This window comes from Notothenia rossii (assembly GCF_949606895.1).
Source record: "Notothenia rossii genome assembly, chromosome: 8".
In the NCBI taxonomy this organism is placed as follows: Eukaryota; Metazoa; Chordata; class Actinopteri; order Perciformes; family Nototheniidae; genus Notothenia; species Notothenia rossii.
In genome coordinates, this window is record NC_136906.1 from 20,613,345 (window position 1) to 20,632,445 (window position 19,101).

General features: G+C 40.2%; 1 protein-coding gene across 1 annotated transcript; it reads right to left on the reverse strand.

The window, feature by feature from the left end:
- Positions 1 to 1,581: 1,581 nt before the first annotated feature.
- On the reverse strand, positions 1,582 to 18,908 carry map3k3 (mitogen-activated protein kinase kinase kinase 3). The gene is made up of 17 exons (XM_079645949.1): positions 17,663 to 18,908; positions 13,568 to 13,648; positions 12,936 to 13,057; positions 12,074 to 12,114; positions 11,532 to 11,631; positions 11,070 to 11,183; positions 10,747 to 10,867; positions 9,793 to 9,926; positions 9,405 to 9,478; positions 9,198 to 9,265; positions 8,677 to 8,772; positions 8,377 to 8,538; positions 7,261 to 7,409; positions 6,400 to 6,531; positions 5,367 to 5,496; positions 5,051 to 5,228; positions 1,582 to 3,950 (listed from the first exon to the last, which is right to left on the reverse strand). The coding sequence occupies exons 2-17, from the start codon at positions 13,569 to 13,571 to the stop codon at positions 3,722 to 3,724; spliced, it is 1,854 nt and encodes a 617-aa protein (XP_079502075.1). The 5' UTR covers positions 13,572 to 13,648; positions 17,663 to 18,908; the 3' UTR covers positions 1,582 to 3,721.
- Between the last annotated feature and the right edge of the window lie 193 nt (positions 18,909 to 19,101).

Sequence of the window (19,101 nt, forward strand, 5' to 3'; positions counted from 1 at the left end):
AAGCTGCTCTGTGAGGCCACCTGGTTGTGCTTTGCGCTAAATACCATCAACATGCTAACATGTTAGTTAAAGTTAAGATGATAGAATACAGGTGTTAAGCGGCTACATTTCTTTTAACTTTATTTTAGTAGTGTTTGCAAACTCACTTTATCTAATCGGCACTTAACGCATAGGATGGAAGCACATTTCTGCAAGTAAAAGTAATAAAGAAAATGAAAACCTCGCTTTGTGAAAACAAAAAGAGATCCTAGAAGTATCAGAATGTATTATCTTTAAGCTTATTTCTCGAGGAGATAAGTTATGACACATCTTCTGATTTTGAGATAAAGTTGTTATTTTCAAGAAAGTTGTCATTTGTTCCAAATACCAAGTCATTACTTTGAAATGATCTGTTATTTTTAGTTTCTCCTTATATAGAGAAACATTCTTCATCATTATTTGGCGAAACAGGGTAATATAACTTTTGAAATAATTATTCATTATTTAAAGTTGCACATTATGTCTTACAGGTTCCCATCACATTGGCAGAAGTTGATTAGTTTGACAGATATTTGGTTAAACATCCACATCTTGGATGAATTCAACTTTTGACCTGACTATGGCACTAGAGGAAACATTAAGTAATCACTAAAGTAATTACAGTTAATCTGCAGGGACATAAATGTGTGTGCAAATGTCATTGCAATCCATTGCTTATTTGAGAACATTTCACATACTCAATAGGATGTTGCCCTCTGATGAGAACCATGAATGTCAGACACCAAATGTAATGGCAATCATCTTACTCAAATAATTCCAGACATATTTCAGTCTGGACTAAAGTGATAGCTGATATTTCATTATATATGGAAACCCAACATGTTCAATTCAAGATTGAACTGCTCAAACAAATACTTTCTGACATATAACATCTAAAGGTTAAAGAGCGAGAGGAGAGCAACGGGAGGCGAACCTTCACAAAGCGCCTTGAATGTTGGGCAGCTGCCAGCTCCTTCTGTTCCGCCTTAATATAGGGACATTATTAGATACAGAAATGTTCATCCTCAAGCATATTGCTATAATTTCTTTGACAATTCTGCATGTGTGTTTTACCAGGTAGAGTGAATTGATTCCTTGAGGGAAAACTAATCTATTTATGAAAAACAGGCTGCATGTACAGCTTCATTGTGAAAAACAAACAAAAGCTTAAACAGAGAAATACTTCAATCCACTGTCGCCATGTCTAGAATCTTTCATTGTGAGGGTTAACCAGAATGAATCAATTCATAAAAGGCAATAAAAACCAAACCTGTCAAAAGCAAAGCATCTCTCAAGAAAAAGGCCCTTTGTTCAAAACAATCTGCTTTCCCATCTCACAGCTAGACACTGTTTCAGAAACCTCTCCTTCCTGTGTGTGCCTTCTGTTTTCCTTCATGTGAAAAAAAGGAAGAACATAAATGAGGGAGAGCAAGAGAAAAAAAACGCGTGCATCAATCGAGTCGCTTCTACTGCCAACAATGAGGTCAGTCTTTCATTTACTGGACTCACTGATTCTGAACAAGCCACAGCTATTCTCCTACACATGAACACACCAACACACACTTCTTAAAAACTATTTATTTTGGAGAGAGGGCATGACATATAATATATAAACACTTTCATTAAAAACATACTATTCTTTTCTTGCTGTAAAATACATTTGATACATTTCGACTTTGCACTGCAAGTCCTGTCGTGATACATCATCATTTATAATATATAGATCTCTAAACAACTAGTTTGTATTCATTTGCTTACCACAGGGTTCTTTATCCTACTGTCTTTTCCTTAAAAATAACACTTTTTTAAAACACTGAACATATTTTAGCTGCCTTTAACCTGTAGCAGCCCCAGAGAAAGTTTTTATATTAGCTTAAAGGCAGCAGCAAGCATTTTGCCCAGCAATTCATGAAATACTGGACTCGTCTGAACCCTGGGGTAAACAAAGTCGTCGTATGGGATGAACAGGGAACTCTGCGCTCCAGCACTGGCTTTGATCTGGCTCGTCTTTGGCTCACACACACACACACACACACTCTTTCATTACTGAGATCACAGAAAAGTACTCCCAGCAGTTAAGCATTTAAAGGCTTCATTCATGACACCTTATCGATGTGTCAAAGCGTTATAAGTTATAAGTAAAAGTTTCCTAAGAATGTGTGGAAAGGTGTTTTAGCTGGAAGAGGAACCAGACAGGCAGAGTTGGTTTCTCACCCATTCTTCTTTTATAAACCCCAATGTCTGCAAAACCAGCTGCTTTCAATGATTTACTGAGTCCTGAAAGTATCATTAGATATGACACAGTCTAAATATAAAAAAATATATTTATACACATTGGCTTATAAAACATCAAATTGGGATAGACATGGAGATATAAATAAAGTTTTGACATTTTTCACATTTGAAGTTAACAATATCTATGAATTTGGTAAAGAGGACAAAAACATTCATTTGACATAAAAGTGCATCTGATTTTAAATGGATCCTCAAACTAAGGCTTCTCATTCAGGAATGTTTGGGCCAGACATATTAGGCAAAAGCCAACGGAAATATATTTTTGTACTTTAAACAGTTTAAAGCTTTCGTATAAAACTGATCAAGTCTGAGGCATTTCATCTGCCCCTTTTTGGCACTTTGTCGGCTGAGAACACCTGTGATGCTGAAGAGCTACAAGAAGAGAATGGCAGGTAGATGGATAAGTCACATTGAGGCGAAATGTAAAACATGAGAGAAGTCAAAAAGAAAAATCCGCCCTCATCTCATCGGACACTGTTATATCTCATGCTCATACTTCTACAGTTAGGAGGCAGCAATAGTGATTGTGGAGGGAGTGTTTTCTGCTTTGGAGAGACATTTCAAGTTGTATCTCTGACTTAAATCAGGTCCTGTGGCTGCATAGCCTCAGTTAGAAGCTCTATTATTACAATCACCACTGCTCTGAAGGCATTTCCAGAGTCTTCAAAACTCATCTAACAATCTTAATGAAAAAAACATCCACTTTGCTGCACTATGATAAAGAAAAACGTGTCAGTGGAGAAACTTTTTGTTGCTCTTATATATTTTTACCGGTTTACTAAATTATGTTAAATTGTGGAACTAAAATAAGACTTGTTCTGTTATATAAACTCCAGTGTAGCTACTCTACACATATATCCAACATCTGTGTTTCATTCAATATACTCAATCATCTAGTAAGAAATGCATCAAACATAGCTTTTAACTACTCTAAGATCTTAGTTTTCTTGAAAAAGAAACTAGACAAAGAGGAGGGGGGGAAATAATTAACACTGTTGTGCACCAGGTGTGTGCTGAAGCTTTGAAATGATGTCAAATACCTGATCCCTGCCCAAAGAAGTGAACGCAAATACAGGAGAGGCAACTGGATGAATACACAACTGTAGCATGACTTAATGATGCTGCCTTTGGAGTGCATCGTTTGTGCACATAAGAGTGTTTGTATCCGCTGCCCACCAGATACTTAATGTTTTGTTTCCCCCTGGTGGTGACTCTTGTAAGAGCATGTACTGGCATTGGTGTTCAAGAAATAGATGCTGCTGTTGGACGTGGGGGAAGAGGCACGGTGTGTTTTACACTGACTTCTAGTCCAGTTCCACGTCCAGGTTTCTGCCATGGATGGGTTTCAAGGAAGCTACAGATACTGATTAGGCTAGTCTGTGGTAAAAAGTTAGAAACCGGGCAGGTTTCAGCACAGAATCTGGGAGAAGGGATGTCTGAGCAGCTCCTCAGCACTGGGTCTCTGTTTGGCCTCCACAAAAATGCAGCTGATGAAGTCCCGTGCCTGGTCCGAGGTGTGTGAAGGCAGCAGTGGGTTGGTGGGCTGGGTGGCGATCTTGAATATGGCCGCCATGGCCTCGTATTCAGCCCATGGAGGCTTTTCCGTCAGCATCTCCACCACGGTACAACCAAGGCTCCTAAAAAAAAAGAAATGACATTACAATACATTTAGCAGACGCTTTTATATAAGGCGACTTACACAAAGTGGAAATAACCATAAAGACTCTGAACAGCAACAAATCTGCAAGTACAAGTTGTCTAGTCACAAAACAAGCTGAAACAAATACCACATACGAGCTTCAGAGGAATGTTTTGAGTTAAAACTTTCACACTCGCTGTCTGCGGAAGGCCTCCTCCACCTGTTTGGGAGCTTTACTGAGAACCTGGAACATACCAACCTCTGTTACGACCTGTCTGACTGGCCTTCAGCCAATCACATCACAACACTCATGGGTTCACCACCCAATCAGATTGCATGAGGGAATGTTGTGTGCTCTGTGTGGGAGTGTGGTAGAACGTGGGTTACATACTGCAGGCTTTACTCACTTTATTTTTATAAATCTTCCCGCTGAGAGCACAGAGCTTCTACCACTAGATCCAACTCAAAATTATGATGGGAATGAAGGTTACTACATGATACAAAACCTAACAACTACATTTAAAAAGCCAATATGTTTGTGTTTTCATGGAAGTCACACAAATACAATGGACTGCATTATATGTATTTTGTATCCGGTCTTTCTGAGTCCTCAAAGAGCTTATAAATACACCCTTCACGCATTCACACACATTCATACGAAGGCAGGGGCTGCCATGCAAGGTGCTACCTGCTCAAGGAACACTCACACACCATTTCAACACCATCAAGAGCAATTTGGGGTTATCTTGCCCAAGGATACATCAACATGATAACTGCAGGGTAGTACCATTTATAATCTGCTCTACAGCTTTGAGTAAGCAATTAAGTATTCTTCCAGGTATTAAACTAAATGGGTTATATGTATTTCAATATTGAGATGTAGGCACCTTATTTAAAAACATATTTTAAATTAAGTTGGCCATAGAAAGCATTCATAGGAATCTACAATTTGTGCTCTGAGAAATGGCTTCAATTAGAAGACCTTCTTACCTAATATAAATATAGCTTAAGCATGACTTATATCCCTGAAACATGTACTGTGCTTGATGATCTGGGATCAAACATTGAGCTGGAGCGCTGTGCATCTCCTGGTCTTACCAGACGTCAGCTTTCCTCCCGTAGCCCTCTCCACTGATCACCTCGGGGCTCATCCAGTACGGGGTGCCGGTCACAGAGCGGATGCCAGTGCCAGACATGCAGATGGTCTGCAGCCTCTTGCTGGCACCAAAGTCTCCGAGCTTCACGTTGCCCTCTGAATCCCGCAGGATGTTGGCACCTGAGTTGACATGGAACACGTAAATATTTGATACCCTTTCACATACTGTCAAACATTTGAATATCAAAACTCTGTCTAAACATTGATCTAGTGTCAAAATAATATATGACTCTAGCCCCTGTGTATTAACAGGACTACCTTTGATATCCCGGTGTACGATCATGTTGCTGTGCAGATAGGACATGCCCTCCAGGATCTGTCTTGTGTACTTCCGTGTCACGTTTTCTGTCAACGCCCCGTAGGCCTTCAGCTGATCTTTGACTGAACCCTGATAGGAAACAAGCAAATGCTAAACAAACCAGCACACACACACACTGTGAGCACATTACGATTCAAGACCACCAGTCCACCCCCTCACTGAAGGTCTAAACCGGGAACACAGTCAGGATGTAAAAAGAAACACATATATAACAAAACTTAGAAAAGCTCACATTAGGAAAAAGTAGGCTAATTGATAAAAAAATAGACTGATAAACAAACAAAAATAATCACATTGTTTGCAGTGTAATTTAGCTGATGCATGCTTGAATTGATATCGGAAAACAACAATCTTGGGTTGAAAGAGAGACTACTCGGCGTTGACTTGCTCTATGGTCATTATTTGTGGATGCCAAGACCTAGAAAATATAAACAACTGACTGACTGCAACAATGTGACATTTGTTTATTCTGGTTCTTGACCTGCTTTAGTACGTAGCGCAATCTTTCTTTATCTCTTTAATCTCACTACTTATTTAGTCCTGAAAGAAGTTGGTTACACAACTAAGGCTCAGTATCCCCAAACTGAAACAATGTTACTGAGTTCCTAGAAAAGGTTCCTGGAAAAGTATCTGCAGTTGAAAAGAAAAAAGGTATTTAACTTAATAATGAGCATCATTTCAGATGGAAGGAACAGAGGAAATCTGCCAAATCACACTTCCTAATGCCAACATCACCAGATTAATATCAAATCAAAACATTTAGTCTCGGGAACTAATGGATGCCCTCCTTTTGCCTTACTCATGTCTTTTTTGGCTTTAAATGATTACACAGTGACATAATGTTGGATGCCAACTTGTCTTTGAACAAATAAACTGAGGTTAGGGAATTATTGTCATTTGTTCAACCAGCGAAAAAAAACATTTATCTGTTCCCTAGCTGGATCTCTGAGAATAAAATCTGCTGGGACTCACCCCCGGCATGTACTCCATGAAGATGGTGAGGGTCTTCTCATTGTGGTCTCTCAGACAGCCGTAGTACTGAACAATGCGCTCGTGGTGCAGATTTTTCAGCAACTGGATTTCACACTCCAAAGCGCTGACCTCCTGTACAGACACAATGAGAAGCAGGGAGATTACAACATGAAGACTCAACCGCTCAGACATAAAAGCTCAGATTTCTGAACAATGCCGCTTTGTTTTCATTTGTAAACCAAATGCACTTTCCGGACATGCCAGAGAATGCTCTGTCATATCTGTTACTGCTGATGACGACACATCTAACCATAAACACAGGAATGACAAACAGTTATTAATCGCTGCATGTTGAGCCAAATGTGAAACCTTGTGTAAAGAGAGTAGATGTAAATCAATTGCACAGTCCCCCAATAGAAGAGAGGGAAGTCAAATGAATCCCAACACAGAAGCCGGTTTTAAAGAAACAACGGATTCCAATGTGCTACAAGCTGGGAGGGGGTGAAGGGGTAATGAAAGGCCAAGGCAATGACCGCCCCCCCTCCCCCACCACAACATCCGTCTCCTTTTTAGACACAGGAAGTGACAGTGCATTTTTCCTCTGTGGAAGACAGGAAAACCCATTAAAATGGGGAAGAGGGGGGTTGAGGGAAGAAAGAAATCTCTTCAACGCTTCATCAGTAAAAAGTTGTTTTCACTTGGATTTCAATGTCATGTCTTTATAGCAACTTGAGTTGATATCAAATTGTAAATAGTGGTTATCTTCTCCCTCAGTACCAGAAAGATGAAAGGGGAAAGCATAAGACAACCAAGCTTTCTGTCTCTGTGAAAACATGAACATTTGATCTCCATGTGCCTCACCTTGCTCGTCTCAGGACTCTCTGGATCAAACTGGACCTGCTTGGCAGCCAGTTCTCTCCCAGTATCCACATCGTAACACAAGTACACACGACCGAACGCTCCCTGGCCCAAAAGCTTCCCCCGCCGCCATGTCATCGGAGCACTGGGTGCTGCAAAGAAACATCACAGATGTTCATTTGTTTCTATTTAATATATAGAACATGCCATCTTGCATAGCATAGAAAAGAGTACACAGCCTTTAGTTTAAATAGTTGAAAAAATTATTATTTTCTCTTTTACCCTTCCAACAAATGTGCCTAATAAGCAAAGCTAAACTGACGGATTTCTAATGGCACAGCAATGCATATGGCAGGGCTATTCTATTAGTTTGGAATGGGGGGCGGTTGATGAAAATGATCCAAAGCAAATGGGCCGGGAAAAAGATGGCTTGAAATATGAGCTATCATATTAAGAGCTTCAGATACTGTAAATAGTGGAGTGCGTATATTTTGTTTAATTCAATCAAACAACATAGGCCCAAGGCCTTTATAGTTCTAAATGGCAAGTTCAGAACTCAGTAGGCCTACATGTGAAGCTAATTTAACAATCAACATCATTTCATTTGATTTAATTTAGGCAAAATTATCTAATCATTCACGCAGAGATGCAATCAATGACAGGAGTTGTCACTACAGTAGCCAGTAGGTGGGTTCGAAACCCGAGCCCGCCAAAGTTTTCAGGCAATGCCTTCGACTATCTCATAATTTAACACCATCTCTGGAATAAATGGCACTCTGGCCCAAAAATAAATCTTTAAAAAAGAATGATGTAGATTACTTTTTAACATTATTCTCAAAGGGCCAGTAAATATCACCCCGGGGCCGGGTTTGGCCCGCGAGCCGCCAATTGAATAGCCCTGGCATATGGTACAGTTAGCATAGGAATCTGACACACTTTACTGACACAACTTTTAAGTATTGTTTCCAATTTCCTGCTAAAAGTCAACTCTAGAGGAAAAACTTTTAATTAGATGATTAGGTATATATATTAGCCATTGAACCCTGCAATGCATCATCTAGATATCCTTTAAGAATAATAAGGAGACTTTGTTTTGAGTCTTAATGGAGCAACACTCACACTTGTGCGCGACAGGACGCTCTTGGGGCCGCAGCCTGCCCTGAGCGTCAACATGCTGCCAGCTGCCCACACTCTCCTCGCTGCCATTGAGCGACCGGCGCGAGGGCACCAGAGTGAACAGGTTCCCCTGGGGGCGGCGGATCCTCGGGAACGTCCGCCGGCCTGAAGGAGAGCAGGAAAGAGGTTGGCCCAGGTTAAAAATCTCATGACAAACAGAGGAGATTAAGAGAGGAAATGGTCTAAAGAGAAAGCATGAGAAATAAGCTACATTGTCAGATAAGATACCAATGCCGGTCTTACCTTCACTGTGGTCTTTATGATGCAGGGAGACGTGATACCTACGAGGAAAGGTGCCTCCTTTCCCTGCTACCCTGTCATACACATGATTCTCCCGGTCTGAAAGTAAATATCCAAAGGTCAAATATCAGGAGGATTAGCCTGTAATTGAAACAATTTAGCTCAGATGCTCACTGAGTCAAATGAGCTACATTATGACTCTCCCTTGAAGACTATACTTTTGTAGAACAAGGCAGATCTGGACTTGAAAAATAACTGTAGTTGTAGATTGTATTTCTTCTATTTTAAATGTTTTTAGCTTTGGTTTATTTATAAAAGGCCTGGCCAGGAGGACTAGTATTTACAGTTTTCTTTTATAAATGTGGCTTTTGGTTTGCTGTAAAAACATGAACTCTTATGTATCGTTCACAGTGTCCTGATGGTTAAAAATCAACACAAAGAATGCTTCAACTCATAATATCTGACTGAATTGCTTGAACACAATATTTGCCCACGGGGAACGAGAAAATCATGGCAGCTCTCACCTGAGCCCTCCTGACGATTATCAGGATAACTCTTTGCTCTATGCATTCGAGACTTTCTCAGTGAGGGGCTGTAAGAGAGGAGAAGATAGGAAGAGGAGTAAGAGATGTTGAGAGGTATAATTTGAGTGATAACATAAAACAAATGCCAGAAAAATAAGAAATATGAAAGAAGAAGTGAGTCTCTGGCAGGCAGATCTGTGCTCCTACCTGTCTGAGTTGCTGTCTAAAGACTGACAGCTGCCAGAAACAGAATTGTCTGCACTGCTCCAAGGATCCAGCACCTGCACAGGCACAGTGGAAAATAAAGGTGCTTTGTGAACACACATTCATTTCAGCAAAAGCAAATTCCACCTTAATAACAGAATGTATTTAAGAACACTTGAATCAATAAGCTCATGTTTCAATGGCTCCTCTTGCAATGTATAGATGGATACATTTGTTTGACCTTTTACCAACAGCTTTACAGTGTCTTGCAAACTTGAAGAAAAGGTATTGAACCTTTGAAGACGAGGTATTTATGGGATAAAATCTCAGATACAAAACACATGATTTATACTTTAAGGTGGATTTTCTTAATATCGAAGCAATGACTCACACACTGATCGCTGGTCTCAGGGATGAACTCCCCCTCGCTGTTGATGCTGGTGTATGAACCTTGGCGGGCGATCCTCTGCTGGCGTTCAGGCACGTAGCCAGGAGGCGGTGAGCTTCGCCCCGTGTTCTGAGAACCTGGGATAAGAAAGGAGTAAAGATCATTAATGAAACATTATATATATGAGAAAAAAAATCATAACCACAACAATTACACTAAACAATGGAGGATTATTTAATACATATACACATCACCACTAAATTATTTTTATTGCTGCCATCTACAGGCCTGAAACACACGGCAACAATATGCTGTGAGGAAATCAGTTGATTTCATGATAATGATATTTGTCTAATTTTTAACAAAATGCCTTCTTCATTTATGTTGAGATGAATTTGGACATTAAGCAGCACTAACAGCAAATATGCAGTACTTGATGCCACATTCATACAACTCACATACATGCAACTACTGTCATGAATAAATGTTATTTTAATATTCAGAAACCCTCTCCCCCAAAAAGAAAAAAGAAAACATCTGTAAAAATACTGATAGCTTCCATTCTGAGTGAAAAGAGCAACAGCTGTCAAAGTCCAGCTCTGAGGCCCTCCTGCAGTCCCTTCATCATAACCCAGGCCACTGCTCCACGAAACTAATAGCATTCTGTAATCTGATTGGCTAATGTCCAGCAGGCATCGTCTAGTGATGGTGAACGGGAAAAGGAAGTGGAGCCATTGCTAAAAGGGGAAGCCAAAGAGAAGGCGACACACAAGGAAATCCAGGAAGTAAAAAAGAAAGTGGCAAAAGCACAACGACATGACAGCTACCCAAAACTGAATGTTATCAAAACGTTAAGAAAAAAAGAGCGTTTATATTTCCTACTTTTAGTCACTGGATTCACACTCTTTTTGGAGATAAGATTAAAAAGAAAGTTGAATGACGGGTGAAGATTTGTACCAGTTGATAGGTGGCGTCCCCTGGGCTCTGACGATTGGTAGGCCGTGCTAACGTCTCCAGTGGACTGCGAGGGTTTGACCCTCACCTGCTTACACGGCACGTGGTGGGAGGGGGAGGGGGCCTGTAGTGGGAAGGAGGAGAGGAGAATAGTAGGCTTAAAAAACATTCAACACACGATTAAACTTCATGTCAGCAAGCCAGTTAGTGTAATGAGGAACTTTGATTTCACAAAACATGGCTCAATGGTGAAGAAATGTCAGTGGTGCAACAATACGCTGTAAATGCATGCCCAGTGTGTGAGTGTGTGAGTGTGTGTGTATTACATTGCTGTGCTCCTGAGTGAGCAGCATGATCCTGATGCTCTTCATGTTGGAGCTGCGGTCCAGCAGGTCGATTGCCTTGTCCAGGTCATCCTGGTCTCGCAGGGGGATGGACAACTGCGAGGAAACAAGACAAACACAGAAAACATCAATATCAACAAAACATATATATAAACAACCACATACATAAGATTCAAAAGCATACAAACGCTTTTTGAAACATTGTTAAATGTACCAATGTTTAAATGTTTTATCACTTGCATACACACGGACCCACAAAATACGATTTTATTTTAATTCTCGTAAATGAGACACGTGTAGACTCACACAAACATATTTGGAATTGATTGTAGAGCGAAAACTATCAGTTGATTGTTGGAAAATGAATCAATAACTTTATAAAATATATAGATTGATAGATTTATAATAATCCAAACCTTCCCTGTTTCCAGCTCTCCACTTTACCTCATTGTTCATATAGTGCAGGTCAAGCTGCTGGCCAAAGACAGTCTTTACTTTCTGGTGGATTTCCTCGAACTGCACAGGCCTTCCAAACATCAGGATCCTACACATTACACAAAACAAGAAGCAAGAAATCATAAACAAAAGTTTTAGAAGAGATTTGTACCGGCTGTTAAGGAAACAGCTTTCTACTTACATGCACATGTGCACGCAAAATACACACAAGCTGCTGTTTGTAGAGTGTGCAGATTCCTCCAAGTACACCTTGCATATTTGAGGTTTGTGCTGGCAGCCACACTAACCACAGTTCTTTTCCCCTTCCATCCTCCAGCTCACATACCAGTCTGAATTAAGTGCTGGTCTTAGTCTTTCTCATGAACTGGAACATGTGACGAGGACAGCATGCCTGAGTGTGTTTATGTCTCTGTGTGAGTTTATGCTCTCTCTCCCCCTTAGATATACATCCATTTATGCATGTCAAATGCCTACACACATGCACATACGCATACACACACACAAAGAAGAGAATGACAAATTAAACATACCTCCTCTCTCCTGAGAACTCAAACTTTATCCTGACATCGTCCTGAAAGAAAACAGAAACAGTAAGATCAGAGATAACACAACTAAATGACCATCGTAACTATCAGAGATGTGTTTTTCCCAAAAGAGAAAACTTAAAAAGACTGACTTACTCATGCTCTGCCTTCACTTATTGACCTTACACAAAGAGTATTCGCAGGGAAGAAATATCACTCTGCACCTCCTTCCTCGCTACATCACTTGCCAAAAAACCCACTTCCACTTATAACAAGTCCAAACTTAAGTTATTGAGGTGGGAAAATGGGAGAGAATGTGTTTCCCAGGGGGGACATCTCTGGATTTAAGCAAACATTACATTACACATGAGTTGGCTGTTTTCCGTGGCTGCAGCTGCAGTAGAAAGTGAGGGTGGGCTACTTATCATCCACAGGCAAGATATATTTTTAGAAAAGAAGGTGAAATTAACTCAATGTATTAATCAGTGGGTGGTTACCTTGGGAATTCATGTACCACTATGTCAAATTATCTAGTTGTGTGGTCTAGGGGAAATACTATAAAACACGAATATACTCGCACAAGCGCTTTAGTTACACTCTTTGTAGCAGAGGTCCAAAAATGTAATACTAACATTGACAGACCACTGGTCATTAAGAAAAAACATAATTTCTCAGCATTTAAGACTCTCCTGAATATTAAAGGTATTGTGATATATACCAAACACAACTTAAAAACTCTTAACTGTTTCCTTTTGAAACAAATCTAAATACGTGTGTTAAGCTTTTCATTCATGCTGTGGACGGAATCTACAGTAAGACCTACAGTGTTATAAAATGTTTGATTTCTGGTGATGTGGTTGTACCGCACCTGTCTGTTGGCCTGGGCGGGTATCTTGGGTTTGTTGCTGTCATATGACAACACAGGCTGGCGCCGCGTCATCTGGAGGGCAACCAGGTCCTTCATTATAGAGTGGAGAGCCTGCCTCTCGTCTAAAGAGGATAATGAGTTGGGAAAATACACAATTAGAGTGTGGATTGGATAATGGATGGCCTTTGTGTTTCTATTTGACGGACAGAGAGCGGTATCAGCCCCTCAAAGTCATTTCTGCAAAAAATGTTTAACTATATCCATATTGAGACTATCCTGTGACAGGGTATTTGAGGCAAATGAGGGAGCCCTGCAGTGTTTTTGATATGCCTATTCCCATGTTTGATCTCAGGGCAAGCTCTGCATTGGCTGCACTGGCTCAAGGAGAGAAAATATTCTCCTTGTGAAGCTTGGACAGACATCATACAGTCCTGGGGCAGCAGAGAGAACCAGACCCCTATCTCCATAACGCAGACAAGCAATCCTTCATCCGACAGCGTCTGGAGCAGCAGCTCTCACAGGCCGTGGCCTCAGGGATAGTGTTTGTTGTGAGTGTATGTCTGTCTTTATCTCATGTTGAGAGAAAACCATGCTCATAATTTCTTTCTAACACCAGAATTTAGAGAACTTACTCATTGTGGCAATGTTAGCTCACGTGGTCTTCAAACCAAGTCCTCAGAAACGTGTCTGTGGTGTGCAAATCCACCAACAGCCTGGAGTGGTAAAAGAGAAAATGAATTTGTTTTAAGATAAAGAGTGTAATAACTTACGATGGCACGCAAGCATGTGAGTAAGACAGGAGATGACATATGAAAAAGGTTGTTCAGCATACAAGTACCTCAGCCCATAAAACATCACTCAGTGGTAAATATGACTAACATTAGGACGAAGAAATGGGGAATAAACTGAAGGTTTAGATGACAATGTGGCTCTAAGCCTATTTTATGATATGCAAGTAAAAGAAAAGACAGAATATTGTTTTACTGTGAACTAAGCAGAACCACATTTCTTTTGCAGTACCTTTTTTATTCATAGTTCCTTGCAGACATTTAAAAAACATGTCATCTAAGCCTGCACAACACATACCTAAAGATGTGTCTGAGTGAGTGACCTGAACCTTGAGTGAATGAGAAAGTCTGCAGTGCATGAGAATGTGAATTGTGTGTTTTGCATTTGAAAAAACATGACAATTGGAAACGGCTGAAATTCAAGCTGCACTGGCAGTGATCAGTATGGCACGGTTTAAAAGGGAAGTTTAACAGCGAGTTTTCCTCCATTTTAAATATCTACCAGCTTTAAACCTCTCTGATTGCACGAGCTGCAAAACCCCCCAACTCAGCTGGGTTATCGCTCCATTGTTAACAGGGCAATATTACCGGCCTTGTATATGCCGTCAACAGCACTATAAAGTGAGGCATTTCCTTTTATGAAGAGCGTTTCACCAAATCTGTACTGTTAAGACATTTTATTCAAAGTCAACTTTATTGTCAATGTTCTGTGGGAAATACAAACAGGTAGATTGAAATGCTGATTCTCTGAGTAATTTAACAAAGGAGAACACAAATTTAGTTTTCACAATCACAAAATATGATGGAAAACATTGGTTGGTAAAAAGGTATTACAATCAAAAGACAATCACCCAACATCTCCTTAACTTATCTCTGCAGGGGAGGATACCACAACTCAAATTCTCTCTTTATGAAACCTTTCAAACCTGCATATCTCATTTTGTGAAACTCCTTGGGATTATCTTCATGCTCTGAAACTTGAAGCCAGGGATTGCTGTTGCACTAAATGCTGATTTGGCAGTTCTGTATGGCTTAATAAATGTAATTGACAATGATAAAGTGGCCTGTTAGCAGTCATTTGGGGTTTCTGGAACTGTATAAGAGGTTGCCCATGGCTCTGAAGGACATGCTTCTTTAAACTAGTGGACTTGATTTGTCACTTATCCAGGTTTATCTTGCAGATAATTTGCAGTACCATTTTCCACTCAACTCAAAGATGCAGAGATACTCTCAAATCAGGTTCATCTGTTTTTTGGTCAGTTCAATTAATGTGAACAATCATGTGTAATGTTTTCGGGTTATGACGGTAAACTTTCAAGTTGAAGAATAACATTTTGTTGGCCATTGTCTCTCAAATAGATGCATGTGCACAAAGGGTAAGCACACCAATGCACATGAAGCATTTTCCAGTTATGGGTCTGACTGTTATAGCAGTATGTAAATATCTCCATTGCAACAAAACGTAAATATGTATTTCATATGGTGTGCAGGTTTGGTCATTTTCTCTACAACTATGTCTTAATTTAGCTGCTAATGGCAATCTGGTTACTGTTGCTGCTTACCCCTGTTCTGACCACGATGAGCCCATTTGTATATACATATGGCCATATCAAGTCACTACAAATAAGAGGAACCTCTCAGTCATATCCCATGACTGGTCTAAAACATTGTCGAAAGAAAAAGATATAAACCAGAGTCCAGTGTAAACAAGGGCTACAGCTTGCCTAGTAATATACTGCAGCAAATCCAAGCATTTACATTATATCTGTGGTTTGCTGCTTGCTAAGCTCAGGAAAAAACTGACTAACTTAATTTACAATATGACAGTTATTAGACCAGGAAACACCAGTGATGATGGAGCCTAGAGAAAATGTTACAACTGTCTCTCTGAGGATAGACTGGCACAGTCAGAAGGCTTTTTGAGAAGAAAACGGACAGCATCGGTACCTGCGGCAACTCATTGACTCTGTGGATTCTGGGTAATAATCACCCACAGGAATGCCAGGCATGTCTGTCTGTGGTTGGCAGACCGTTAACACGCTGCTTTCAGGCTACCGCTCTCATGTTCTTCTGCCAATGGAGTATAGGTACCAAGTACCTAAGTCCTTCAACCCTTTGAACTTCATGCATGTGCCCAGCGTTTGGAAGTTTACTTTTGAAATGTAAGTTTCATATTACCCTCTTTTAAAATGTTGTAACTTATGTAACCTTGTTGTGCCATATTATCCCCTGTTTAAATGTGCAAGTTGCATGGATGTAATCACTTTAGGACTCTCAGAGCCATCATCTCATCAGGAGAGGCAATGCTGGAGATGTGTGTACCTCAGGTCCCCTGAAGTCAACAACGCAACAACTATCCTCCCTGTCCATTCCCCCAGAGACCCTCTGCTTCTCCTGATTGTAATGACCTCCCAGGTGGAATGCAGAGAATTCAATGGAGAAAGAGGCTGCGCTCTACCAGTCCAGTCAGCTGTGCCCGCTTTGTTTTTCTTGTATCACATTTCCAGGACTAGCAGGGTTTACATGGATTTTCTTCCCCCCTCTCTTTTCTGTCTGCTTTGAGAGGTGTTTAGTCTGAGGCTGTTTTTCCCAGCCACAGTTCTTACTCTGTCTTTGGCCAGTCATGCATCTGGACTCAGTGCTTAACAGCAAAATCCCCTGGCCTGATGACTCTCCTGTTTCAGGTGCACGTGTTTTGGGTTCAAGGTAACCCACCACATTTGAATATTGCAATGTCAACAGTCTCAAAATCTCGTTACTTGCCTTGGCTAAAGTTTCAAATGTTGCTTGTAATGTTTCAATACATACATACAGATGTATTTGTATAGAAAGATACAGAGGGATAAGCTCGACAAAATCTCAAGGAGTTTTTAAAATCTTCCTATTCTGCATTACAGATGACAACATGTGAAGGTTATAGAAAAGTTAACAAAGATCAAAGAGAAAAAGTAGGAGGGCCTTCTGAGGTACATACCTTTGTCCAGTTGGCACAGCTATCAACATCTATCTTTACATGTCAATAACAACCCATGACACTATCACAGAGAGGGCTTATAGTTTAACTACAATGAACAACAAGCACATCTCATTCTTATTTTATGTTTAAAGTGTTCAAACCTGACAAATTAAGCCCTACACTTGTAAGTATTTGAGTACATACATTTCAAATGAATGCAAAGGACTTATTGCAGACCATGAATAACTCTCTACTTAATTGGAAGCTTTATTTATTGGTGCTTTTCCCAATAAATAATAAAGTGAATTATGTAACTAATTTAACTCTGAAAATTAGATACATATTTCAATGCACTTCCTTTCAATGATGCATCAGGAACTAGAAGGATTGCTGATTGTGAAGCAGTCTTATTTAGTATTGGTAAAATACCTCCTTAATAAGTCAATTAAAACCATACTCAATTAATTACATACAAGCATATGACTTTAAAAAAACAATTATGTGTTCTGTTTGATGTTGTTTTGTTAAATAATTAAGTGTTCTGTCCAAATGTAAACATGGTGGTGCTGTAATTGAGGATGCATGCTCAGCCAACCGACCCTGTGTAAATGAAGATAAATGAACGCAGGGAATGTGATTGAAGACAGTGTTTATTAAACGAATCCTAGAACGAGTTTTGCTCCTGTTCGGCCATGTATATTTGATTCATTAGGCCTATATAAACATGTATTTGATCTTATATGTAAGATTTGTTTAAATTGTTTTAATTAAAATGTTTATTTGCTTATGTTTGGTACTGTTTCAACGTTAACATACAATCATATACATGTGTATCATACTTTCTAACAGTGGACGGTGAATATATAATTTAATTGAAATGGAAATTGACACAACCTGTAGTCAAAAATGTTCCCACATGACCTGAATGCAGCATAATTCAATCATCAAATACCTGTCATCCCTATCACGTGCACAACTCTCACCTGTGGTTTGCGTCACCGGTGTCTCGCAGCAGGGATGACGCAGTAGTTCCAGTCGTCGCTCACGTCCATCGGTGTCCACCGGCAGACCGTCACACCGGTGAGCGTGTGTGAGAGTGGGGCGCCATGGCGGGGCTGACCCCCCCCCCCCAGATAACTTCTTCAACGGAAAATTAACGCACTCACACAAACGGACAGTCTCCAGGTTGTAAAAACAAACAGACAGCTGTGATTTTAACACAGAAAATGTTCCAATGGGAAAAAAGCAGGCTACATCAGGCTTCTCCAGCTGTGTCCCAGAGACTAACTCCTGATCCGCTGCAGCCTCGGACCTTTGGAAAACTTAAATTTCCAAAACATGTTTTCAATGTTCACACACGACTCTGCTAAGCATGCAGATCAGGGCGCTGAATACCACCAATCACGAAGCACAAAAACCACCAAGAAAGTTGTGATAATAACTGTATGGCCTGTTTGAAATCCATTTGTAAGCAACAGCTTCGCCAGAGGAAAAGACCGAACGATTTCCTTGATTTTGATAGCCCCTCTTCCTGCTAAATTTGCAGATTTTCCTTCTCTGCGTTGCCAGGTTGGAGTCCACAATACAGGCTGCAGATATCCTTATTCTGCATATCCCATCATCTCATTGCAACTTAAATTTTTTTTTTTTTTAAACATATAAGAATGCATGTGAATGTCTAATAAGAAGTATACTTTATTAAGTGCGCGACATGTTGCAAAAACTGGCTCAAATATACGTTGTTGTACACATAACCTCGATTTACTTTAGGGGAGTTCGATTAACTCCATCGATGTTTTACACCTCGCAGAGCTTCGTACGTAAATTACGGTTGCTAAAAGTATTAAAACTGATTCTAATGTGAAAGAAAACGCAGCCTTCTCTCGGAGTCACAGAGTTTGCGTGCAGTTTCTTTAGCCGACTGCAGTCCACAACTCCCCCCCCAAAGCAAAACAAAGTAACAAATAATCTCCAGCCGAATACGTCAAACTTCCTGACAGAAAAAATATCGCCACCGGAACCTGCTTTTTTAAACTTCAACAAGTCGTGAACACTTTACTCCAAAGTCGCGTCCATGTTTTCCAAATGCTTCACTCTCCGTCCCCCATATGGGTGTAAAAACATGGAATTATTCCCAGGGGGATTTCTGGTTACTAAACTATCTAAATAAACGCCGTGCTGCAGCGGGAGCGCGCTGTTACTCGGTCGAAATCTTTCTGCAAGCGCGCTCACGATATTGTTAAAGGGGCGGACCCAGTTGTGACGTAGATCGCTCTCATGCTGCCTTCATAACTATAGGAAAATCCACATTTAAGGTATCATTGTGCACATCCACGCAGCTTTTTGCCATTATATTGATGCACCAGTGGTAGGGGAAGTATTCATATTCTTTAAGCAAAAGTGTTTTTTCTATTTCTATTAT

Excerpts from the sequence above, each read along its gene's own strand:
- map3k3 (XM_079645949.1), bottom strand. Across the intron at positions 9,479-9,792 it reads CTGAGACCAGCGATCAGTGT|GTGCTGGATCCTTGGAGCAG; the intron begins GTGAGTCATTGC and ends GTGCCTGTGCAG. Across the intron at positions 6,532-7,260 it reads AGAGTCCTGAGACGAGCAAG|GAGGTCAGCGCTTTGGAGTG; the intron begins GTGAGGCACATG and ends GTGTCTGTACAG.